The sequence below is a fragment of the Zonotrichia leucophrys genome, chromosome 11 (genome assembly GCF_028769735.1).
Source record: "Zonotrichia leucophrys gambelii isolate GWCS_2022_RI chromosome 11, RI_Zleu_2.0, whole genome shotgun sequence".
In the NCBI taxonomy this organism is placed as follows: domain Eukaryota; kingdom Metazoa; phylum Chordata; class Aves; order Passeriformes; family Passerellidae; genus Zonotrichia; species Zonotrichia leucophrys.
The window spans coordinates 6,212,431-6,240,190 of NC_088181.1; the positions used below are offsets into that span (position 1 = coordinate 6,212,431).

The 27,760-nt window shown below is 36.9% G+C and overlaps 1 protein-coding gene across 6 annotated transcripts in view; it reads right to left on the reverse strand.

The window, feature by feature from the left end:
- WWOX (WW domain containing oxidoreductase) overlaps positions 1 to 27,760 on the reverse strand; it is a 476,614-nt gene that overhangs the window by 329,368 nt on the left and 119,486 nt on the right. The window contains exon 9 of one of the 6 annotated variants that reach the window (XM_064722808.1): positions 8,193 to 8,335. The exons of the other annotated variants lie outside the window; for them this stretch is intronic. Coding sequence (XP_064578878.1) covers positions 8,303 to 8,335 — 33 coding nt within the window. The 3' untranslated portion in view covers positions 8,193 to 8,302. Of the gene's footprint in view, positions 1 to 8,192; positions 8,336 to 27,760 lie in introns of those variants that run through there. 6 annotated transcript variants of the gene reach the window in all.

A 27,760-nucleotide genomic window follows, 5' to 3' on the forward strand; every position in this document is an offset into this window, starting at 1 on the left:
GACAGCTGAAAAAGATTCAGTAATTAAGAACTGCAGGGTGCTTTGTTCAGGTGTGGTTTGATATTTCCTAAGCTGACAGGTAGAGGATGTCAGGAGCAAACACCCTGATTTATAGGGGATGTGAAGGGGTCTGGGCTGTTGGTTATGCTGGAGCCCCAACACAAAGAGCAAAAAACTGAAAAAGGAAGGGCTATAATCTAGGAAATTTGTAAAATTAACAAATGGGACTAGACAACCATCAGTTTCCCAGACCCCATGAATTCAATGGAAATAGTATTCCCTATTTGTGTCCATTGTTCATGTATGAAATTCAGGGTCTAACTGAAACCGATCCACTTGAAACGCTGACTGACAGCATCACTGCAAAAAACACTGGTGATGTTCCACCAGACAATAAAAAAACAGTAATTTTAAACATTGCAAATGTTTCTTGTAGCATTAAAACCCAGTTATTTGCTGCTGACTTTAAAACAAACACTGATTTTTTTATTATTATCAATTAAAATATTTACTACAAATTGTAGTGAAAAAGCCTCTCACAATTTTAGCCATTTTTCAGAGTTCAAATGGTTTTAAAATATTCTGCCTAACAACACACATCCTGCTCTTAAGGCTTAGTAGAGATCCCTTTTTTAATTCCAGCCCAAATGCCACCATGAGAACAGGCAAAGTTTGCAGTAAGAGGGGTAAAGGCAGCTCTCAGAAATCAGGGTGCATCCCACACAGAGCAGAGAAATAAATCCCTGCCACTGTACACTGGCACTACCCTGGGACAACAGGACATTTGTCAAGCCAAAGCAGACATCTTACAGAATCTCATTTCAAAGATGCCACATGAAAAGCCAGCCTTTTTTGGCCTCTAAACCCAAATTTTTTTGAGGCTTTTTACTGTAAAAGATCTCCAGTCTGTTACATTCTGTAGTACTGAAGCCAACACAAGGAATGAAATTGCCTCAAATCTTGAAGAATTTTTAACAAAATATTACCTACCATCTCGTGGTAAGCCCCTCATACTATCCATTTACAACATTCCTTAAACAAAATATTTCAGTTCAGGAAAAAAATTCTGCTTACCACTTTCAGCTACAGCCACAAAGCAGGGTAGGGTGGTTGGTCACCCATAAAATCTATGCTCACACACAATTTTTTGAGGGGAATTACCACCTTCTCTATGTATTCTCACAAAAACAATTTAGCTTTTAATACTGAGCATATGCAAACATATGGAGGAGGTAATTTTTTTAATTGCTGGAAGATACAGAGACTTCATTCATATGACCTGATAATAAATACACAAACAAAAGTCCAAGTTGGTTGCCAGCTCCCTACAGAGGAGTTAAAACTGAAAAATAATCAACAAGTCAATTATTTCATTTAAAATACATGGTGCCTGGCCTGAATTTTTAAGGTGAATTCTGAAAAGCAGCTGTAGGAAGATAACCTTTATTAAGTATTTTTTTGCCAGTAAAATATTGGCATAAGCTGATCTGATGGCTTAAAAAGCAGATTGTGAGTCTGACTGTCCATTGGATATTTGCTGTGGGTATCCTACAGTTTCTTAAATAAAGCATTAGCTTGAGCCACAAAGAATAAACAAAGATTCTCAGGATGATTTTAAATGCTCTCAGGATATACACCCCTCCACAACTGAAATAACACACTTCAAATGTGAACATGGTTTGGGCAACATATTCTTTCAATTAGTTTCATTTTAGTATAAATATGCCAGGAATATGGAATCTAATGTCATATGGGGAATTTCCTGAAATGGGGCACTACTGCTATTAAAGTGATCTGATTCAAGCTCTCAGAGTTGCACACACAGGGCCATGGATTCCAATTTGGAACAACTGCAGTTATCAGTAGCCAAGAACAATAATGTTGTTTGAGCCACTCCCTGAGGCATAGGAAGCTCAAACACCTTTTAAAATTGGTGTGTGATAGATAATTCACCTATACATCATTTTACACACCCATATATATTACACAGCAAAACCAAGCTAATATTTCTGCTGTGCCTTGATGTTGCAAATGCTTTTATTGCTAATAAACTCTATTTTTTACAGAACAGCACTGAAACTTTAATGAACTTCTGGGTGTTGAAACACATGTTACAAATCACTTAGTGATTCTGGTTTTACCTTCAGACTCCTACATGAGGAAAGGAGGATTTGAGTTTATGCTGATTTTAGGGTGCCATGTTTAAAAAAGCTCTGTCATTTGAGACAGTTTATTTCAGGTAATTCTGGCAGGCATTGAGCTGACATAAAATGGGAATATATGCACAGGAACTGCACTGAATACAGAGAATTGCTAATAAATGAAAGGGGGGACTCGAGGAGAGGCTTTTGTACCTGGGGGTGGCTTCCCCTGCTGAGTAACCCTGTAGAAACTTCAGCATTTTATGCCCAAAATAAACCAAATACAACAGAGCTGGAATAAATGGCTCCTCGGGATAAAGAAGGGAAATGGCAGAAGCACTGCAAATTCTATGAAACATTATAAGAAGGAAAAAATGCCAGGTTTATATCTCTGAAAAGAATTAGGGAACACCAACAAGACACAGACTGCATTTCTGCTCTAACTTTCCTCTCCTCAGTTTAATAAGCTGCTCTGTCACAAAGCACATCAGCTATATAATTTGATAGAGTTAATAATGGAACAGCTTCAAATATTTTGTTCCCTCAAGTTTTTGGGAGTTTCACTCAGCCAATCTCTTGTACAGTGTACCCACACGTGTTCCGTACATTTAGCAAAGACAAAAATGAATTTTGCATGCAAGGCTAGCATTTTCATTGTCATCAAGAAAAGTTAATTACTGAATAAATTGCGAGTTCAGAAATATAATGCATTAGGACAGAACCTATCCTTTTTGCCTGAAGAACCTATTAAACTTCATCTCGTTAGCAGAGTGAGAAATCTTAATTAGCATTTTGTTTTGGACAAATCCTTGCCAAGTCTGAACTGTCTGTTGCAAATATAAAAGAAGAGAGACTCAGCAGATGAGGGTTTACACAGCATCATTTTTGAGTATTTCATAAAATCTGACAATATAATCTCTGACTTAAGAGACCAGAAACTAAGTTTTTCTGCTTTTCTGTATTCCACTCAGCTTTGAATTCCTTTTCATTTATCAGCCAATGAGCTGTTAAAAAGTTACATATAGTTAAAATCTTATAACTGTGTGGTTAAGTGTGCAATATGAGTTTAAAAAAAAAAAAAAAAAGGCATTTTTGGTTCTTGCACAAATTCCATCTCATAGATTTCCCAGAACAGCTGTCACAAAATACACAGAATAAAAGACTGGAAACAGCCCACCAACCAATCAAGTTTCCGCATGTAACTTGATGCATTTTAAATGTGTTTATCTTTTAGCTTTTGGGTTGTTTGGTTTTTTTCTTCAGTGAAAGAAGCAAACACAACATTAGAGAAGATTTACATTCATTATTTCACTTAGCATTTCCAAAGAACTGTTACTGTTTAGATTTTGGAAGTCAGTTTTTCCAAATTATTATAACAACATAAGAGGAGCTGTGCAGCCACAAACCCACTAAGATTTAGGCCTGTTAAAACCAGTGAGATCACACTCTTTTGACACTAAATTGCGACCAAGAAGCAGAAATTAATTTGGTGTGGGAAAAGGCAAGGAAGCATGAGACCTAATTTTTTTTTTTTTTAATTCAAGGAAGGATCTGAAAAAATTCCAGGTTAAAAAAAAAGTTACATTCAAACCATTTTCCCCTTCTTGACAAAAATGAGTAAAATATCATTCAGTCCCAGTTTTTGAATCTTTTTGCATCAGGTCCTCCACTGAAAGAGCATTCTTCTTCTCTGCTTGTCTATTTTATGGTTTTGAATGTGTTTTGAGGTAGAACTAATACAAAACACTGTGGGAGGGCAGCTGCTGTGTTCTCACTCCACAGATCAACATAATTTTTTCAACCCTACATCATTTCAGAAGCTAAGAGAAGTTTATAAAGGGACATCAGCATGAAACAGGCCACACAAACCATGGCAAGAGCCACACAAGGGGTCAACAAAAAGGCCAGGGAATAAACACAGTCAGACCAAGTGACTGCAGATATTGTTAACATCATGTTGAGGATGTAAAAGGAGTGGAAGCCAAATTCAGCAGAGGTGACAATGCCAGCAGCTAAAATGTCTAAAGAAGTTGCTGGTTTCTGATATGGCATGAAACAAGTTTGGTAAACTCACCCATTTTTTAAATGGGGGTGTTCAGCAGCACAGTTAGGATTTCTCATCACCAGGAAGGTTGGGGGGCAGTGGATTTTAATGTATTCCTGTCCCCAGGGCCCCTCTGTAGGGGCAAATGAAAGCTGTAATGACCCACTGCATAAATTAAATCCCTCAAAGACGTAATACAATACAAGATTGATGTGTAAAGACTGGGCATAAATAGCAGGAGAGCTGCAAGGCCATAACCACATCTCGAGATGAGATTACAGACTGGGGGAGCTCAACATCTTGTTTTGAAGCTATTGCTCAAGGAAAGACTTTTAAACCTGTATATTAAAACTAATGAGCTAAATAGGCCATGCATTAAAAAACTGAAATCTGGTGTCATTCTTGGAAGAGTGAAGACAAGTATGATCATTTTTTGCTCCCCTGAATGTTGAATTACAGTGATTAGATTCTTCTACAAGCTGCATTAATTTGTTATTTGCATGGAAACAGTGTAATAGGAAAACATTTTCCACATTAGTGCAACAGACAGCTTTTATGCCTGAGCTCTATAAAGAATAAATTTGCAATTTTCCAGGAAGAAGTAAGGTAATGAATAACAGGAATTCCAGTGTGGGAATACTACTTCTCTGTATAGCAGCCATTTTAATTAAATATACAAGATTTGAGACTACACCATTTTCATTGCTGTCTCCTCAGAGGCAATAGTTTCCTTCAGCCATGTGGTCAGGTATTTTCAAATAATGTAAGAAAAAGTTAAATTTAATAATCAATAAAGACAGTGAGGTCCCAAAAGGAAACTTAGTAAAAACAGGCTGACACACAGAACTATGTTAAAATAGGCATAAATGACTCATGATTCATATTCCATATTCTTAAATACATTCAGACACAAAGTGTGGATATATTTTCCTGGTTTAGCCCAGCAGTAAGTGCCATTTTTATTTAGCAGGAGCATTAACGAAGACTTTTTTTTCCTGCTGCAAAAATCTCACTATATTTCATACAATTAAGGAAGGGATAGACATAGCTAAAAGCCAATATTAAGGATAATGGCTCAAAGCCTAATATACTATTTTATCAGCTGCAGCTTATAAAAGGGATTAATTTCACATGTCTTTTTCCCACTCTGTTAGCAAATAAACAGGCAAACTGCTGTTTCCTGTGACCAGGAAAGCTGCTGAAGTGTTCACACCAAGTTCTTTAGAGGTACCTGCTGCTACAGCAGGTGATTCAGTCTAAAACTTATATTCATTTTTTGCATCAGATTTTCTGAGATGGCAGACACCATGTGTTTACTCCAATTTGCTTTGTAGCAACTTCAGATTTTTCAATTATTTTAATTATTTTAATAACTGCAAATAATTTATATCTCTATATATAAATTTAATTATTTTAATAACTGTAAATATTATTTTAATACCTGTATCATACAACACTGCTTAAAAGTGGCTCAATACTGAGATGCAAAGAGCTCTCCCCAAACACAGATGTCCCACATCTTTAACCTGCTCTCACTGAAGACAGCCATGCCACCCTTTCTCTCTTTTTCAATTAACATCAGTGGGCTACAGTTAAAATTTTTACTGATTTAGTTCAGTTGTTATACTAAATGTAGAACTGCATATTAATTGCAAATGGCGATAAAAAAGGAAGAAAAAAAAAACCTTGAAAAGGTTACTGAACATCAAGATAAAGCACAAAAGAAATAGCTTCTAGAAAACTAATATTTGTATCCTTATAGTGTTAATTATGCCCTAGATTTTAAGGAGATTTTAAATTGCCTCTTTCAACAGATGTTCTCTTAAAAGAATGGCTTATTTGGGAAATGACAGGTCTTTGTCAAAGCCTACCCAGTGGAATACAAAAATTAGCACCAACTAACTATAGCCCCAAGTGTTACAAACTCTTTATTCTCAACAACAATATGACACCCCCATCAGCAGCGAGCTTCCTAATTATATATATGTAAGGTAATTATATATATGTAAGGTAACTGCAGCAGCCATAAAGCAACAGCCACTCCAACCCCACTGGTGCAGCTGATGAGCTCCCCTCTTCAGAGATGGCCCCAGCGAATTCAGTCATTTATACAAAAAGTGGCTTGATGAAAACCCAAAAAAAACCCTCCAAAGCTTATTCCACCCCCAAGAGACACACAGAAATCTGCCCCTAATCTGCTCTTCCCTTCCTTCATCTTCCAAACAACAGGAAAATTTAGAAAAAAAGGGATCAAGTGTCATATACTTCTGCTAACTATGGGTATTTATTTTACAAAAAAAAAAATCCTACTATTAAAAAACAACCAGCAAACAAACATCAGACTTTTTTTAATGTGGTGCTATATTTTAGATGTTTGAAGTGATAATAAAAAAAGGACCATAAAGCAATTTCAAACAAGCAGATGTGACTACTCAGACCAAAATCCTGATTGCTAGGCTCAGGAATGAGAAATTTTCTACTGTGGCATAAATCAAATTTAATCAAAACAATGAAAGTCACGGATATTAATTTTTACGATACATTTGTCACATTGTGGGTTAAACCCAAAATTATTCTACCAGGTAAATCTGAATACATTTTCCACACATTTCCAATATTTTCCACATGAAGTAACCCATCTAGAATTAATCCAGATTGTTACTGCCATGGAATGCAACCCTTTGGGTATTTAGCTGGTCAACAGCTTCCAATTAAATCAGGAAAGGATGTACCAAGAAAATTCTATCATTTTTATTCTAACATTTTTATGGAGAAAACATCCTCTCCAAAAACAGCCTAAGAATTCTCTGTATCATAATCCAAAGTGTACCCAAATGGACCTTGTATTAAAATGCACACTTTTTGGCAAAATTATTTTGCTAATAATTGAGATTTTAATTGAACTCCAGTTTCAAAAACACAGATCTCTGGTATCCCTCCGTATCCAAACTCCCTTGACCAAAAAGGAGCAAGGACTTCAGCCCACATTTACCTTGTCTTGCTTCTGGGTTATTCTGCTGAGCTAAATCCATGGGATTTAGTCACCAGATATTTTCTACCTATTTGGCACTCATCTTTAGAATATATTAGGTTTGGTACTGCCTTTTTCATTTTCGAATTCATGGTTGCTTGGTGGTCTTAATTTTCTCAGAGTATTCAAAGATGACAGATTAATAGGTGGTTCTTTGCAAGTGTGTGGGCAGATCTTTAATGGAGCTCATTAGTTTATATTAGTGAGCAGCATGCAGAGATGTGGAAGCTGTTCCTGGAGGACAACACTTCTACTGCTAAATTTTTTAAAAATAAAATAAAAAAATTAAAACCTTAATTCAATAATTAAATAAATACCAACTAGGTCAATTTATGTGAAGAAACAACAAAGTAAATTAATTAAGTATAAGCATTAAAGAAAAATCAAAACTGTATTGTGGGGGGTTTTTCCTCACAAAATTCATCTGTCTTTAATACCAGAAAAAGAGAATCTTTTGAGATTTCCCAAGCATACCTTGTACATCTGTTTATCATCTAGGACACCCAGTAGTACAACAGACTGCTGCTCAACCCAGCAGAGAATTCTGTGGTCTTTCCTATCATAATAAGCCTTGAGCTAGGACTGGATTATGAAAAAAAATAATAATCACAACATTAAATGCAAGTCAACCTTGGCACTCAACCAAAAAACCTGGGACATTTATATGAACATGGCACACACAAAAGGATTTAATTTTACACAAAACATTTTTCATTTAACTTTATTGGACTTTTTTCCAGCACCTGCTTAGGTTTCCAGGTAACCATGAAGTTTAATAAACCTGTACAATGATAATTAAACACTGTAAATAATTTATCTGCTTAATCTTCCTAACTGGCCTTTATTCCTTTGTAGAAAAGTGATCCTTGCTGGCATTCTGAATAAGGTTTGCAAAATAAGTGCAGCGAGGAGTGGTAGCGTAAAGTGGATTTGCTCTCAATAATGTATGAAGCCACATGCTGGGTAGAGGAATCCTCACAAAAGTGGTAGCACAGCAATCTGTTCCTTTCATCTGCAGCCAGCATTTAAAGTGAAGGTGCTGCTCCGAATCAAAAGCACAATCATTCATTTGTGAGCAGATGTCCTTCACACGGCAGGCAGCGCTTCCTCAAAACAGAGCTGAACAAATGCACTGCTGTGAGACAAGTTCCCCTGCCCATTAAAGGAGGAACACAGTATATATTAATTTAGCAGGTTGTTGAATGTTTTAAAGTTGAATTTATGAAGCGGAAAAAGCATGTGGTGAAACAAAATGGCTTTCAAACTAAAATATGAAAAACCTCCTCTAGTTGTTCATTTGCAAAATGCAAGAGTCTAGGGCTCATGACAATAGTTTATGCAGGAAATAAGCTGAAATGTGAGCTGGGTGATTTTCCACACTACACTCAGATTATTAACTAAAATATGCCATTAATTGTATAAGATGTGCATGATTGTGAGATTGCAAGTATATGTACTCTGTGTTCACATTTGTTGATAGAATTTAGGAGTAAATCAAAGTGAACATTGTTTAAAGCTGATGGGACTCTGCACCACTCAGCAGAGTAAACCAGAGAGCTGCTCAGAAAGTGAGCTCTGACACTTTTGATTAAACAGATTTTCCTAGTTCTCCCTGCACATACAAGCTTTCTTTGGAGGGTATTTCTTTTTCTAAAAAACACAAAGCTCTGGATGTGGCCCATGCACACAAGGGTTCACTCTGACCCCTACATGAAGCTACAGCCTTTGCTATGAAAGTTACAGCAGTTGAACTTTCCATCATTGGATCACATTCCTAATATACACATTGGAATATATGCAATAGAATAACTTTAATCCTTACTCATTACTGAAGCTCCAAATTTAACCACAACAACTCCCGCCCTCATTTAGAGCAATTGTACGTGCTGGATGTATTCTGACACCAACACAGACCTTCCAGAAGCAAGGTGTTATCAAATGAAGGCACACACATCAAACTCTTCTGCAGTCACGAAAAGGCAGCTGCATCCGTTTAAGTGCATTTTTTAATTAATATCTATGGGCTAGGTAGCTCTGACTCTTTCTAGTCCTGTTGTAAGAGGGTGAGGGCAAGCTAAAAGATGCACACAGTGATGTCAGACAGCTCCCAGCCTGTCCAGCCTCCCCAGTCCCTCCCACCCTTCACCCTAAAATCCTCCTGCACCCTTTTCTCAGCTCCCTCAGCACCTGATCACAACCCAAACACACACCAAACCTTAGAACCACCTGCCTCTGCCAACAAAAGCCACATCTTCTCTTCCATCTTTCCTCTCATTTCCCATAACATAGCTTATAAACACATCAATATTTACAATTACGTTATCCACATTAAATAAACACGCAGAGTTTTGCTGCCCACACAGCAAAAGGTTGATTCCTTCTTGCAGAAACATACTATTACTAGCAATATAATTATTATAAGGAGTACTGCAATTTAAACCTGAATCTCTGTTTATATATGCATGATTATTGTAGCAGGAGTCATTTGTGGAGAGCTCACATATAAAAATGCGGCTAATAACTCTTACTGTAATGATTAATCAATTTATGAATATATTATTTAAACTAATAGTTCAGGTAGGGTATCTTAAACAAGTTACAGAGTACATCGACCAATTCAAATACCAGCTACTAGATCAATAAGAAACTCTAAGTAACTCTAGGGAATAGGTACACTTGCATAAGAAACAGTGAATTTTTAAAATCCTACTATTGGGAGAACAATCTCATCAAAAATAATTGCTTTAGGCCATTATCTTTGGATTTTGGCAAACTGTTTGGTAAAGTAGAAATTTGACACTGTATATCAAACTCTTTTTGTACTATTCCAAGATAAATTAATTTTTTTTCTTTAAACTAGTCAAAGGAAAAACAATACCTGATACATTTGTTCAGCTTTACAACAAATTGGTATTTAAAATGCAACATGGTTTATGTACCCTATGAACACACTGGCAAGATTATGCCCTAGGTTCAATATCAATGAAATATATTTATTTATAAACATAAGATATTTTCCCCCTAAAATTTTCAAGAGAAACAAAACAAAATAAATGAACACCCCAAATTTTAAACCAAGTATTTTCAATGCAAAACAAAAAAAATAAAAAAAACAGTAGGCAAAAAATTAAACAAACAGGTATCTGGTCAAACCTGACAATTTAGCTTGTTGGTAACCACCGTGAAAAGGTTTCTGTGCTTGATTTAGTACTTTTTAAAATCTGAAATATAACTTTAATCTCTCAAAGCAGGATTTTTAATTAAAGGTACCAAGTGCAAATTCACAAATCCGCTGCCCTGCTCTCCCTCTGATGCTAAAGGTGTGCTTTATCTCTGTTTCAAGTGATACTGCATTTTAAAAATTAATTAGTAGCTTGCAAGAAGAGCCACACATTATTGAGTAAGTACCAGCATTTAAGTGAAACAGATGAAATATTGGTAAGCAATGCAGACCACAGTATAAGTATGTGAAGGGGGTCATAGGCTAATCCCTATTGATTTTCCAAGTACGCGTACAGCACCGCTGGGAAAGGCCAGTTCTGTTGGCAATCAGCTAGCACAAATACATTATAAATCTTACTGTCCACCTTCACTGATCACTGTCACTTACTTCCTCCACTAAAGACCACGAGGAAACTACAACAAATCCACTGACAAACAACCAGGAATGAATTTTAAAACCGTCCTCCTCAGGCAAAATTTCAGAATGCTTGTGATGTATATAACGTAAAGCAGAAACACGTTTCAAGGAGCAATGTGGGACATGTAAAAGCTGGTCTGAGAAATAATCCACCAGAAAACTGCTGGGCCACTGAGAGGAGGAACACAAACAAAAATTAACAAGTCATTCACATTACTCTTACTAAGGTGAAAATTTGGAGCAAACAGACAGAGGGAACTGGAGCACGTGAATTTCCCAAAGCTGGAGCTGGTGCTGCCCTGGCAGTGAAGGAGCCAGCAGACTGCTGTCAGCAGCACTGCCCCACAACCACCCTTTAGTGCAAGAGTCACAACACTGCAGAGAAATAAACAGGGTCCAGACCAACCCCAGCTGCAGCAAAAAGCTCCAGTGGCCACAAGATAATTTTGATATGGAGCACAATAAAAGTAAAGGCTTAACCAATAGACTTCGCAGGGGAAACATGGACAGTGTCTCAAAGGCACAAATGAGGTATAGAAAAGAGTAAAACATAAATTATTTCATGTCATTGTTACCATTTTTAGGAGTAATTTCTCCACTGAAAGGGTTGTTCAGCATTGTCCAGGGAGGTGGTGGAGTCCCCATCCCTGAAGGTGTCCAAGGAACAACTGGATGTGGCACTCAGTGGCGTGAGGTGGTGTTTGGCCAAAGGCTGGATTTGATTATCCTGGAGGTTTTCTCCAAGCTAAACAAATCTGTGGTTCTGTGATCCCAGCAGGTGTATGAAATGAGACTGAGTGGCTGATTTAGAAATAATTAGTGCTTATATAAAGCTTATCAGAGCTTTAAAGCAAATAGTTACCACATTTACAAAACTAATATAACTCAACACAATTGGGTTAGGTTCAGATCAGTGAGAACATTGCACTTAAACTGCTCTGTATTAACTAGGCAAGGAGCAAAAATCAAGTTGCACTAATTCCTCTGTAGATGGGATAAATGCTCTCGTTGGGGAACAAGGCTGGGCTACAATGGGCAATTCCAAGGTGGCAATTCCAAGGTGGCTGCAGGTGGAATCACAGGGAACACAATGTGCAATCCACCACTGCCTTGGACACGAGATTTAGCAGTTCTCTTTGCTGAAAGTGGAACAAACATCAACCTCCTCTCCAAATCCAGACCACTCCTGAATGAAACTTCTGTGGTACCAGCTCCTGCTGGAATCCAGGCTGCACTCAGTGCTTCTGCTACAGCCTGTGTTTGTAGACAGCAGAACATGAAATGAGCTCCAAATTTCCATTTAAAATATCATTTAATGGAATTTTAAACTGTCTGAGAAGATGGATACGCTGTGTTTGTTTTCTACATTAATGATCTATAAAAGAATGGAATGGACCATAAATACAGTAGTTTTTAGCAACACCCTTTACTAAAAATGCTACTACTTGTGTTTATCATTTATATCTCATACACAACCTCAAAATTGATTACACTTTAAACCATACATAACCTACTGTATTTTTCATTTTGAGTCATATTGCAAACATTTTTATAACTCTGTTAATATATTCCATACCTTGTATTCTTATTGATTATGAATATTTCTTTTGCAGATTTTATTGCTTTTCATATAAAAAATGTTAGATATTTTTAAAAAGGTGAAAATAGTATTACAACTCATATACTATTCTTCATCATGATAATTCTAATATAAAAAGTGGTAGGCTGAATATTTGCAGACTGTCATTTTTCACATTTTAAGCTCAAGAAAGAAAATAGAAACAGTAATGTAAGGTACTACATAGGTTTCATATATTTTTTTTTTCTTTCCTCAAATCTCTATTTAAGCTGTTGGGTTGAATCCATAATCATTTTGAATACTTAAAAAAAATTAATATACCAAAGGAGTGTCCATATAAAACATCATGGGTTTATATCAGGTACACATTATCTTTCCTAATTACTACTGCAGTTTGCAGACTGAAATACAATTTATATTTAGGGTATGATTTTGCTATTAATTATCAAATTGAAAAAAAAATAAAATCTTGCATTATAAATTCTCTCTTGGAAATTAATGTTATTCTTTTTTTTTCCATAATCCTATCACACAAGCAATAAGTGCATTGCAGCATGAACACTTTAATTTTTCCAGTTAGTTTTGAGCAAGCCCAGAGGTGAGGTTTAATAAGGATCAATGGCACTTTATCTGGGACAGGGCCACTTCACAGCATGCAAATTACACAGTAACACTTAAAAAAAGAAATAGATTTAATTAAAAAAAAAAAAGTAGAACCACAGGCTCTGGAAATTCAATTAAAGGATTTATGCAAAGGTTTGCTAGGTTTTTATATGCAGTTACTGCTTATATAATGAGCTTTTCATATTAAAAATCAATAGGTAATCTAGAGTAGAAGATCATCCCCTTAAATACATTTTTGAAATCAATTTGAAAAATAGTCCATCAACTGCTGTGACTACTCTTGCTGCTTCGATTAGACTAAGAGCAATATTTAGATTGTAAGACGTGCTATGGAATACCTATGCTTGGATTTTGCTTTCTAGTGTTCTTATACTTTTAAGTGCCCAAGCTAATCATACAGTAATTCAAGCCTGTGTACAATGGATAAATAATTAATTTAATTACTAGCATAATGGCATAAATGTCCTGAAATATGTGAAAAAGCAGGCACCTAATAGCACAATCTGAGAGTATTTTCAATAGATGCAAAAATCTACATCTATGAATGTCTTTGCTCTCTCACTTAGCACACTGAAATAAATATTTCTGTTTATAACTTAGTAAAGCTAAGGAAGCAATTAGCCTAACACTTGTCTGAAGTGCAACTTTCACACATCATGAATTTAAGGATGGATCAGGTCCTGTGTCCTTCAGGTTTAATCTAATTTGCCACGATGCTGTAGTGATATAAGATCATTATGCTTAAGTTCAAATATCCTGGTTAGCATCCAGCACTTATCACAAATTCACATCTCATGCATCTCATTCACATCTCTGGAAAGAATAGAGATGGACCCATTGCATCAGGACTGCATTTGCATCAGTCTCACAATTGCACAGAGTTCACAAACGTTCTGAACATGGTAAAGGAGTCTCTCTGTGTCCTTTTTGTCCAAACAAACAGAACCAAAGCAGGGAGAGTCCTCAAACACAAAGAATCCCAGGGAATCCCTGGCAGCACAGTCTGCTGCTGCTATGCCAGCATGAGAATTTCCACACACCAGAGGGTGAACAGGACTCCTTCCTTGCATAAGGAGAATTTTCACATCTGCTTCCATCCATTCAACAGCATCTCAATTTCAGTCCTTAATTTAGCACCAGGTTGTTAAACACACATTTTAGCCACTGAGAAATTCTTGGACTAAAATACTCTCCTGTGATATGCTTGCAGATAGTGCCAAGGCACAATTTTGGATACTCAGAAAATGTAGATTTCTAATTAATGGGTTCTAAATAGTAACATAAAAGAGGAAAAACCAGCTCTCACTTACCTCACATATTCTTATGAGAGGGAGAAAGAAATCTTTATTTCTGCTGCTACCTATCCATTCATATACATATATTCACATATATGTTTTGTTATCTCAATTTAATACCTTAAAAGACACATAATTCCTTTATAAAAGGTCTGAGAAATGGCTGTGGCATGCTGCTTCAATACATGAAACAAAGCAGAATGACAACCATGAGAGTCAGGGATTAGACAAAATTTTCTCTATCTGTAACATGCTCTGCCAAGCAAAGCATTTCAGCTATGAAATATCCTCAGAGGCAAATACATTATAGGAAAGTTTCAGAGAGAAGAAAAATAAATAGGAGCTGAAAAGTAGCTAGCAGTTCTCAGTTAAAATGGTGATCTTTAACAATGAAACTATACTGTTCAGGAAGTGAATTTACCAATAGCTTCCCTGTTAAAAGTTTATTTTTTTTAAACCTGCCTCACCAGTGATACCCAAAATTTCTGCTTCACCACTTTACTTTTTACACCGTTTATTGCAGAACAGCAGAGAGTTGAAGCACAGTCTTCAAGAACAAATACCCTTGCTGTCATTCCTCTATTAAGTCACTTAAATATCTTCATAAGCATGCTCTGAAGCACATTTCTTTATTGGATTTCAATTGTTTCTTAAAAGAAAAATCTCAAAGGAATCAAAGAAAAATGTTTGCTTACTCTCATTTCAAAAGAGATGTGGCTACAGCCTAATGCTCTCTTTTCCGACAGGTTTGAAACAAAGACGTTAATGAACAGTAGCTTTATTTTAATCTTTCTCCCTCCTCACTGAATTTCTCATGCACACCATATTTTTCTACACTTTTGCATTTTAAACACAGTGTAAGTACATGAGGGGATCAAAGAGTTTCAGATGAATCTGAAGAGTTATAGCAAGGGTAACGAGGGTCCTTAGTTTCTAATGACAGAAGCATATGCTCTCAACTTTCTAAACTGCATCCAACTGAGCCATTTATCAAGGCCTGAAACTTTTTCATTATTTAAAGCACTACGACAGCTTTCCACTTGATGCCTTGGAAGTACACAATAATAGAGACTCTATATAGTCATTAATTATAATATCAGCTGGTTGATGAAGTTACTGTACTTGCTGCTTGGTGATTTCATTTTTAATTGCAGCAGGTGGTGTGGAAATAAAGTGATGTACTGACACACACGGTCACCTCAATAGTATTTTCTTTTTTATGTATGGATAAATGCAGCTTGGATTTTTTGAAAATGCCTTCTGTTTTATATCCCACTACATATAGTAGCTACAAGGAAAAAATGAGCACAGAACATGCTTAAAATCAGATGCTTAGAAATGAGCTGATAGAAGATATTGTCTCCATCTTTTTTCCATTTCCAAATATTTAAGATACTAGGTTTTTTCCCTGTCTAAAGATTCCCAGTATCCAAATCACAGCTCTCATAAATAACAGTCACAGCTTTATATAATGTAGAATTTCTTTCTTCTAATTTTGGATCTTACTAAAATATTTCGATAAGTAACAACTTTTGAACTCTACAAATCTAAAAATAAAGATGCAGTTAAGCAGAATTAAACTTGAACTCTATTAAATTCTATGACCATTCTACAAATGAGTGTGTGATATTCTAAATTGTGTGTTCTACTTTTTCTCCTATTTTGGAATTAGGCCCATATGCTCCATTGCTCTAGTAATTTACTAACCCATATATCCACATAGATTTTTGCAATTTAAAGATTAAGACAGCAATAACAGGAGCTGATTTATCCTTTTGTTGTCTTCAGACTGCTAATGTACATGCTTTCAAATAAGTCTGCATTGTTCTTGTGATACTGCCTGCTCTTACAAGTGTATTTTCCTCTTCTGTAATGTTTTCATTTCATTAATCTCTAATTTAACAGATTAGATAACTATTATAGGAGATCATGCTGCTAAAGGTTTTCCACGAGATTGATAGGTAATGAAAACTAGTGTTTCCTAATGGCCACAGACATCAGTCTTCTACATAAATCAGCAAACTCCCTTAAGAATCCCTTCTATCCAAGTCATAGATCAATGGTACTCAAGCCTCATTACAACACGCTGTTCTCCGAAATCAGGCCGTGCTACCTTAGCTAAAAACTACATTAAATGTAATTAATACAACTGTGATGTAAATGGACACAGCATTAAAATGTATGTCCCCAGGGAGGAAAGGCTGGGAAGGCAACTGTGTGTGCACTGTCATGCATGGCACACATGACTAGGGAAAATTTGAGCACACTTCTTTGCATGCTTAATGATTTTTAGTGGGTACTCCATAGAATTGTGGAGCTCCAGGAGCTCATTCCTACAGCTGAGCAGCAGCTGGATATTGGCTCTTCTCTAAAGGAAGATGTTGTCTTGTAAACCCTCTTAACATATTAGCTTCCACATTCAAAAGAAAAACAAAAAAAAAAGCTACAAAAATATTTGGACTCCAAAACTTCAAGAGAAAGGACATTTCCTGTCAATATTGAACAAAGGGGATGTAAACTGCTTGTCTGTACATTGGGTGGAAGGGAGGTGGCTTCTAACAATTAGTGCTCTATTTGCCTACAACAACAGCATGATTTGGAAGGTAATGCTGGAAAAAGAGGAAAACAGCCAAACCAAAAGGAGTGTGAAAGTACTACAAGGTACCCAAACCAGGCAAACAAAAATAAAGCTGCTGCTTTAAAGGTATCTAAAGCTGCCTTCAGTGTTCCCCTGCTGACAGCTCTGCTCATTTCAGGAAAGAATTTCTCTAAAAGACCAACAGGCCAATACTGCCAGCTTTCAGGAATATATTGTTTTGCTCAGGCAGAAAGCAGCTCCAGAGTGTGAAGCTATACAGCCTAGCTATAAACAGGACTTTAATAGCCTGCTCTGGGTACTTCAGGTCTTCAGAGCCAAAACAGAGCTACACTGCCTCAACCCTTTGTGATTTGCTGACCCTTCTGCTCTTAAGAGGTCCCCTCAGGTCCCCTGCTGCTACACATAATAGGCAGCAACGAGGTAGAGCTCATAACAAGACAGCTCAAGTGGTTTTGGAGAGATATTACTGCCTGTATTACCCTCTTTTTCATATAGTTCTCAGCCAAACATTGAATTTGTTAATATAATATTTTATATAGTACATTGATCTCCAGAATGGGCTTGGATGACTTTTGGAAAACACATAATAGAATTTGGGATCATAATGAGAGGCATTATATGCACAAAGAAACCTTGGAATCATTGCTATGAGCCATTTATTATCTGACATACATAACCATTACATAATTATTCTTGAAACAGCCTAATTTTTTCTGATCTCACCTTCTTTGGAAGATGTTTTGCATCCTCCTTTTAATTCACTTTGTGCATTACCACTATAGTGGCCTCTCTGTCTGTTCAAGGCAGGAAAGCAGGTCTGGGGTGGTCAATAAAATAAGTGAAGCATGCAAATATGCAAACAAACCCTCGAGCCAAGCTCTGCTCTCATGCATGTCAAGATTCATAGCCCTGACCAGGGGAGCAAGTTTGGCACCTTTAGCTCACAGAATTCCAAGGGATTAAGCTCTCCATGTCCTGGGTGTCTGCTGTCTCCTGGTGCAGGAAGAGTCAAATCTCGACAGTGCAGAGAAACCACACTTCTCACACTGTGGGACCACCTCTTGCTATTTCTTAATGCAAAATAAAGGCAAAAATGACTGCAATAATAAGCTTGGAATTTAGCCACATTCATTCTTTCATCATTTTGCTTCCTTGTCCCTTTATCTCTCCTTTATGTTTTGGCTTCTTTCTGGTTTTGGCCCCTCAAGTGCCCAAACGTGCAATGCAACCCAAACAACATCTGCCACGTGCATCATAAATATGAACATTTCCATAGTCTTCACATTAGCTGCTCAATCTAATAGGCAGGATTAGACATGACATCAATTTTACCAACTGATTTGTTGCTTTCTTTATCCTGGCTTACTTTTCTGTCACCTCCTGTATAAGAATTCAGATGTTTCTGCAAGGGTACCAGCAGCAAATCTGTGCTACATTTCCACAGGCTGCCTCGTGCTGTTGTGTGCTACACAGATGTAAGAATTATTAACAACAAGCTAAACCCCACAGTGTCATATGATCCAAATGCAAGCCCTTGAGGACATTTATTTCCTCCATTTCAGTGGGTAATTGAGCCTCTAAACCACCCACAAAGGCTACACTTGTAAAAATACTTAACCATTTGTGCCATAAAAATAGTGATACTGCAAAAAAATGTTTTGCATCTAGGAATATGAAAACTAGTAACAGTCTACAAAATGGAAGTGTTTGTTGAATCACCAAATCCAAAATGTGGTTGCCCTCAGTGAAATTAAGTAAAAGAAAATTATAAGTCAATCCTTAAATAACATTAGCAACAGTCTCAAAATTAACACAGTGTGACTTTTAGATTCACACAGCATCAAAGCCATCCTTTCCAGTGCCTCGTGCCTCATTTTGCACTGGACATAAGATTCCTAATAGGTGTATCATAGCTGAAAGTCAGTAAAAATAAGTCTAACCAAGAACAGCTTTGCTGCTTTGTCCCTAGCCATGAAGGGAAGCAAAGGGAAACAAATGTAGCTTTGGTTTTCCTTTTGAAGAAAAGGAAAACACCCTCCTTTAAAGCTGAAGTGAGGTTAGGCAGTTACAGAAATCATGCAACGCACATTTCTCATTAAAAAAAAACCCTGGCAACTCAGCTATCACGTTGAAAGGAGTTGCTGAGTTTTTTAAGTACCTAAAAAGGTCTTGCAAACAACTTATGCAGACTGTAAATCAGAATCTTTTGATCCTCAGTAGGAGCCAAGCAGATTGCCCAAGAATTGCACACAGAGCCCTGGCAGAAATACACAGAATGGGAAGGGTGAGTATCATAAAATTACCTTCGCAATGACTGCCCAACACCCCCAGAGTAACAAACATCAGAGCTGCACTAGAAACACATGTCAGAAATTCCAAACCTCTTGTACCAAAATTACAGACAAGTCAGGAGCAAATAAAAAATGAATACATATCTCAGTTATCTCAAAAGATGGAGTGCATTTCATGAAACCATGATAATTCCCTTTCCATTTAAAAGTGTCCATCTAAAAATCCCACAGAACCACGAGAAAAAGATGCTTTGTTGGGAGGGGGAAGGCCAAGGCAGTCCTATTCCTAAAGTGCATTTTTTAAACCTCAAAATACTGTGGAAAGTCCACACTGCTCCCAAGAGAAGTTCTCCTGCATGGCTTTCCTAATCCCTCATTTGCCACCACAGATTTGTGATCTTTACTGTCATTATTAATACAGGTATTAACATAATCCAAATACATCAAGTCATCAGGGATTGGTGAGAAAAGCACAGACATTTGGAAACAGAATGAGAGCAGAAAGTCTCTAAATTAACATTTTCAACAACACAAGAAGCATTGCTTTATTTTAGAATCAATACAACTTGAATATGCTTTTGGGTTTTGTTTTTTCTTTTGTTTCCTAAAATAGCTCACATACACACAACAACATCCTGATTAACTGATTAACAAATACAGAGAGAGAACTCACATCCCCGTGCTTCTCTGAAAAACTAAGAGTTTCAGTTTAACAGTGTCTACTTCAAGCTTTTATCAGCACTAATTTCAATGAAAAAAATGGTCGTAAAACTCTGAACAGAGGGAAAACAGACCTTAATTAAGCAAAGTGTTATCTATTCCTATTATAATGAAAGCAAAGTTACAGTTATATTTTTACCAAGATTTTTTCCCACTTAATGAAGACATTATCCACGAGTTTTCAAAGTCACTTTACAAAAGAGCATTCAAGAGACATTAAAGTCAGCTTAAACTAAAAAGTCTTTTTGAAGTCAATAAACAATAAAAAGAACAATGAAAAGACAGCCTTTGATCTCTTCTTACTCTAAAGTCTTTAATTTCTGTTTTAATCTACTAGATGCATTAAGTCTTGTTTTCGAACATTTTCATCTGCAAACTACAGTGAGCTTGCCTTGATTTTTTTATTCATATATATTCTTACTGTATTAATGTACATTTCTCATTACCAGGGACGGGTGTCATCAGGAAGCTCTGCCACCAAAATAAAGAGAAAAACTTTAAAAATTATTTTTCATTCTCTTCTCTTTTAAAAATTCTTTAAAAAGAAAGAAAAAATGCAAAAGGAAAAGGGAAATAGCACGTTCAGCTTTGAAATTTCTGAGATCAAAGGCTATAATGCACATAGATTTTTTCAAAGGATAAATTATTAATAACATGGGCAAACACATAGTGGTCAATAACATGGTCAAAGAATGGTAAGTTAAGAGCATCTCTCTGCAGCCAATTACAGTTTATCTGACTTGATTGTTTGCAAGAAATTCCAAGCTTTTCACTGGATTTTTAATATAGCTTTAAAACCCCTTTTTAGCCAAGCTGCAAAACCCAGACAAGCTCTTGACCTGGTTCAGCAGCTCGGCATCTCCTCAGCAGGTCAGGCCGTGGATGTAAACAGGAAAATAAAAAATTGCAATGAGTGAAAGTGTGTGGAAAGTAGAGGCAGAGAGACATTAATTACTGTTTTGCCACCATTCTTATGGGTTTCTAATACAACCCCAACCAGAAGGGTAAAACCTCTCTCCATACCTGCTCCCTCTTGAAACACATATATCAGCCTCCTCAATTTCTCCTGGATAAATAAAAAATCCCTTCTGTATTTCTGCCCCTTCAGAAGCACAGGATCACTTGTAGGGTAAAGCAGAAAGAGCCACCACATCCTCCCTTTCAGGCCCAGATTCCTGGTGAATCCTGGGCCTTTCCAACCTAGGTTAAAACACCATTCCTTGTTTGCTATTGAATCATCCACTCTAACTTCAAAATATTTCTTTCACATTTCTCCACTTCCATTTGTTTCTGAAGTTGGCAGTTTCTGCTGATGATTTTTGGATGAATAGCTATAAAACAGTTTATTTCACAGAGACCACTGAATATCTGACAAATGTGAGAGCTAGGGGCTCATTTCTAGCATGGGATCATTGGGAACACCAAACCACTGGGCTCTGAATTTTGCCAATATAAGAATTGCATCATTTTTCAGAAAATAATTTTGATTCAAAAAAACCCTAAACTCTATGGGACAGGTCTTCTCTAGGAAAGAAAATAACCACGCAGAAATTAAAGCAACGCCTTTTTCTTACATCAAGTTAAGCAAAAAGACTAAAATTTTCACTTTGCTCATGGCAGATATACTTAATAAAAAGAATCAGACTGAGAGCACTTTACTACGTTCAGACTAGCCTTTTATTGATTTGGATGTGCTATGAACCACATTATCTAATCTGCAATAAGCCATTTACCAAGTGCAATGATCTATGGGCTAAAAGGCTTAGATTTTTAGTTCCATTGTAGACTTTTTGATGAAATGGTAGATCAGCACAGAATAATACTATAATAAGATTGTGAGGGACAGAAGTGTCAATATTAGGAAATTAGAAAGTTTGGCTTACTGTTTTAAATCCTCCTGCTGTTCATTTAAAAGCCCAATATCTCTTTTTCTACACTAACTGTGTCTGTATATTTAACAGGGGTCCCAGATGACATCCTACAGGGTGTCAGGTTCACAGGGGTTCAAGGGCTCATGCAACTGAAGAAATTTTCATTTCCAAAGATAAAATCATCCATCTGAGCACAATGACAACTATATGGTGGTGCATGAGCTATAATTATATAAGGAAAAAAGTTATCATGGTACTGTCTCCTTGCTGTTTGCCAAGATCCACATTTCATCCACTGCACAAGAGATTTTTGCAGCTTCCCTTAAAACAGATTTGATGCATTTTGGGCCAGAAGCTTTTCTTTGCCTTTATGCACACAGCCTGGAACACAAGGCTGCGATCCCAATTATGAGAACTACACATAAACAGAAGTGGACTAAAAATGACATCTCCTCTCTACCCTCTAATTCTCAGCTCTGGCCACTTTTCTACATGGGAATACTCCAGCTGCCACCAGGAAACGCCCCAGAAATCTCAAAACCATTCATTTATCTACTGTTCTGTGTCCAGCTAGGTCAGAACTACACATCAGATCTGCTTCATTATTTTGCATTACTTTTGGATTGACTTATTTGACTGATCCTCTTGACAATGTATAAAGCCATACCATGATTTCCTTCTCAAATTACCAAACAATTAATGCCAATTCATACTAAACAATTCAAGAAAAATTCTTTCTGAAAATGGGTGACTTCGGCTAACTTGGACTCAGAGGTTTGTGGAAAAACAATGCTGAAAAGAGCTGTGCAACACTACAGGTATCACCAGAAGAGTATCTCAGGTTAGCAAAGAAAAACAAAACAAAAATGCAGTCGCCTTTGGTTGACAGAAATAAAATGCATTATTTAGTACTAATTAAGTGAAAGCCAAAGCATTTTTATGATATTATTTTATCCATAGCTGCATGGCAAATTTTAGTGCATCTTTTCTGAGCAAGACTGACAGGTTACACGCCGAAGTAAATGTACTGAAGACATTAATGTCACTTTAAAGCAACTCAAGTTTTGATGCTCTCATATTTCTGTTGTACTGCAGCGATTAGGAAGCACTGCCTTGTTTTTAAAGAATAAGAAAATGAAAATCATCTTTACCAGATCAGCCTCCCACAGAACCCCCCGGCACCTGGCACCGGGTCTGGCGCCAGGCAGTTTGTATGAAGATGTTACTGCACCTTTGCATGAAGATGTTATTGCACTTTGTATGAAGATGTTACTGCACCTTTGCCGTTCTAATGGCCAATTATGACTCTATTAGTGCTCCCTGGCAGTTCATCTGCTCCTGCACAGGCCGGGGGGCTCGCGGCCGGACCTCTGATCCTCCCTTTCCGCTCCAGCGCGCGCTTGGCGCAGCTGCTGCCATCTCCAGACACCGCTGCCTTCCCCACATCACTACACCTGACCTCACAGCAACTTGCTAAGGAAATACCTGCCTAATGGCACTGCCACTGCAGCTCCTTCTGCGCTCGCACCGGCGCTGCAAATTAGAGACAACAGGATAAATCTATGACCAGCTCGCCAGACACTTCATTAAATCACTGTTCCCTTGCCTTGTAGAGCACTAATAGAATCACAGCCCTCGTTAGCTACTGAATAAAAGATCAATCACATTCTTTGAGAGCTCTTGCTACCAGCTTCCAGAGGAAACAAGAAAAAAAAAAAAAAAAAAAGAGACATATTTAGGATCATCAGTACGATTCTGAATGGCCTCACTGCAAGTTGGTTAAATTACCTTTTCCACAACTGACTCTGGCTGCAATACTCTGAGGAACTTGTTAAGTCTGCTTTCAAAAGCTGCTATCTAATATATGACTACCAGGCCCTGGTCAAAAGTTCATAATGTGCATATGTAAAAAGGTACTAAATTGCCTGAGGGCTAAAACCAGAGGAGTTTAATTGCAGCAAAATGCTGAAAATGGTCTGTTGAGGGTCTTTCTATTGGGATACTGCTGGCACTAGCTGATTGAAGTACAGCACATAAAAGCCTTACAACAATATTTCCTTAAATGCAGCTGAAACTGCGAGCACTTGCTAGTGCATATATGGTGTGCCGAGAGGCAAAAATAAAAAAAGAGAACCTACCCTAAAACAAACAAAGATTTAAGGATTGATATAATTCATAATTCAAAAGCGTGTGGATAAAAGGAAGAATTAAACAACAATCAGTATCTGTCAGTATAAATCATGTTATAGGCTCCACGTTATGGTGGGAAATGTAAGTACGTATGTAAATATATTTTAATTGGCAGCCATTAAGATACACTGCAATGAAAACTGGGAAACAGCTTCCATCAATCTATTAATGACCACACTTGGAAACCTCAGAAACAGTCACCTATGAGACTGAAGATTCCCTCTGAAATCCAAAGATTTGTTTATAGTAATTTGAGAATTATTTCTCTAGCTATTGACATGATGAGGAGGAAGGGGAGAAATAAGGAAAAAATAAAGCATTTTTATCTGACTCCATTCAAAACATACTTTTTTCTGTTGAAAAAGAAAATCGCAACATAAATGTTTAAGAAAAAATGGTATTCATCTGAAAACTCAGAATAAGCAGAAAATTCTTCACTTAATTCTGTACATTTGATTACCCCAAATAAAGTTATTTTTCTATCAGCATTATTTCAGCTGTTTGCACAGTGAACACAAGCAAAATATTTTTCCTTCTGTGTAGGCATTTATGAACATGTTGCCTGAGAATTTGGATTTTAGCCACTGGCTGCCAGCAGAAAAAAAACAAGTAGTGAATATCTTAAAATTTTGCTTTTTTTTGTAGAAAACTCCATTATTTACTCCTCAATATTTTTGTTACTATCTCAGGCAAAAGTTACAATTGCAAACATTAAAATGGTCATTGTGAAAGATTTCTCAACTCTTTCTAAATTTTATTTTTACCTTCTGAAAACCACATTTACACATGGTTAAGGCAGGAAATGACATCAGGTCAGTGTAACAGTGCCTTTACATAGATTTAAGTAGCAATGTTTTCTGCAGCCTAGATTTTGTTCATCTACAATACTTGTTGTATTTGGGCATGTCATGGCTGAGAAAATTAATCCACAGCTTTTCATAAAGGTTTTCATTTAAATGCCTATAAAATGTTCTAAAGTAGCTCATCTAGTATTCTTAAAGACATTAAATTGTCCAGGCAATTTTTTATTTGTATTTGAATGAATATCATGTAGTAGATAAAGCAGCCTTTAACCAGGTATTACTGGTAAAGGGGGAAATGAGAGCGCGGACTTTGCCATTTCCAGTTGGCATCAGTTAAACACAGCAAAACCACAGTCCTGGACACAACCCAGAGAAAAGGGAACAACACAGACAAAAACATGAGAATCAGCAAAGACTTCAAACCAGCTCAAGAGACCTCCACTCCCAGTCCTGCAAAAGCCACACAGCAATATTCTGCAGTGGCTTTACTGACTGTCTCCACAGCAAGGCAAAATCACCACTTCAGATACAACACTTATCAGCCAAGCTTCATTTTACAACATCAAAAATGCCCAGGCCACCACAAAGTTTCAAAAGTAAATAATGCCAATGAAAATTGGTAATTCATTTACATCACCTACACAGAGGAAGGCAGAAATTTGGAAAACCAGGGCTGTAACACAACAGCATTTACCCTAATACACATTGTGAAAATGAAAGCAAATGAAGAAGATGGAACAAGCTTTCATTTTTTCACTGCTGACATTCAGTGCTGACACTCACACAGTAAGGAAGCCATCCAAATGAGTTCAGAATATATGCCTGGGAAGGAATCACAAAAATCTCCCAAAGCATTGAGGCACAACAGACCACAAACATTTCAGCAGAGATGGTGGAAGCAAATAGACTGACTTCATTCCAGGTCTAAGTCTCCATTTCAGGTCTGGATAACCCTTTCCTTCCAGCTTCTGACCACTACAATATCATTAATTCATGGATGTATCTGCCAGCAGAAGGGAACAGAAGCAGGAGAGCAAAGGTTTTTTTTTTCTTATAATGATAGTGAACAGCAATGACCACAATTTGGCCCATTCACATTTCATTACCAAGCATAAACACGATTTCAGAGGAACAGATTAGCAGTTAGACTGCATTTACAGGAATCTTTGCTGGGGACAGTGACAAAACTTTGAGATGAGTGTTCTGTCCCTTCCTAGCAGCAGAAAAAGCCCCAAGCAGTGCTCAGCTTTGCTGGCCACGGGTAGACACCCAGAGTACTTGATTTTCCAAGACAAGCAATGATCTGTATTGTGTTCCAAAGAGCCTAACTGACTTTAGCTGAAGACCATTTAAAACACCACATTACTGATTATGGAATAAGCACATATGTAATTCACTAATGATAAATTTCACCTCATCACCAAAGTAAGCTCAGCTGTTGTTTCGATAAAAAGACATTCTATATGAAAACGTTTCCTTTAGAAATGCAGAGCCAAAAGGGAGACAATAAATATATATCACAAGTGGAACTGACAGCTTTGTTGATACTTTCTGCCATAATGCCTTTAAAAGTTGAAAATTCACATACATTTCTCATCAAGGGAATGGAAGAAGTCAGCACATCATTTTTTCTCACAAAATCACCACTTTTGGTGTAAAAGCTACACCAAGAGAGAGGCTCACTTCGTACATAATAGTTCATCAAATGCAAGCAATGTAGTTCATTCAGCTCAGGTAACACCTTGTTCCTTGAACTGGTTAAATTACTTCCATTTACTCATGATATCTTGACCAACAAAAATAAATTTATTTCCCAGAAAACCCTTATTTTAGTGTTACTATGCTTGAAAAAAATAAGCAGAATGGTCACCACAGTGATTCATAAGAGGAAACAGGAAAGGACTTTTCAGATGCTCACCTTGCTGATATTTGGGACCTTTGCCTTGGTAACCTGTAATAAAAAAGGGAATTCCTTTCCTCCAGAGGCAGGACACAGCTCTGCCATGGGAAGCCTGACTCTCAGTTGTATCATTGTGCAGATCATGCCACTGCTCCATAATTAATACTGTTAGATAACCACACTATTTGGGATGGGATGAGCTACTTGATGTGAGTAGACAATCAGATTCTAAATGACACTGTTACAAATTCATTATCATAAAAAATTGCCAAGATGGTTGCTTTACTTGAAGTGCTAAATTAGTTTTCTTGCACTGGTGGTATTCATCATAATGCAAGTTTGACAATTCAGGACAACAATTTAATAGTAATGCTGTTCGGTGGAAAGAAATTGTGTTTACAATTTTCTCACAAAATAAAAAAACCCTAATTGTATTCATTAATAGATTAGAGTGAGAGACAAAGTAATTTTGAGAAAAATACCTATATTCAAGAGTGTTGAACTTAAGTGAAAAATTTAATCCTAGTATTTCCAAGTATGCTTGGAAATACTTATTCTTATGCTCTAGCTTGTTAAATTGAAGTGTTCTTCAGGGTTTTTTGCATAATAGTAGGTACAACATTCAATCAAAAATCAGTGCTAAGTGCCAGTTCAGCACAAGGATTTTCAAACCCATTCCTTTCACAGCAAGCCTGGTGCTCAACACTTGAGCAAATGCTTCCATATCCAGTTAGGAGTCTCACAGTTATTGCATGTGCACACCCAGCTATGAGAAAGTAAAGAAATGAAAAATGCTGTGACCAAACACTAAAAATGAGCTCACAGTACATTTCAACTCTTACACTGCTCAACTCCATTTTTTGGAAAAAATACCTCCATTTTTGAAAATATCAGCCCTTAAGACAGCATTGCTGGAAGAGATGGAAATCCACAGAACTGACAAGTCAATCTTGCATGTTTGGGACAAATAGATCTTGTTTTCAAAACAAGCAATTCCCTCCACATATCACAAGATACTTTATTTTTATTTAA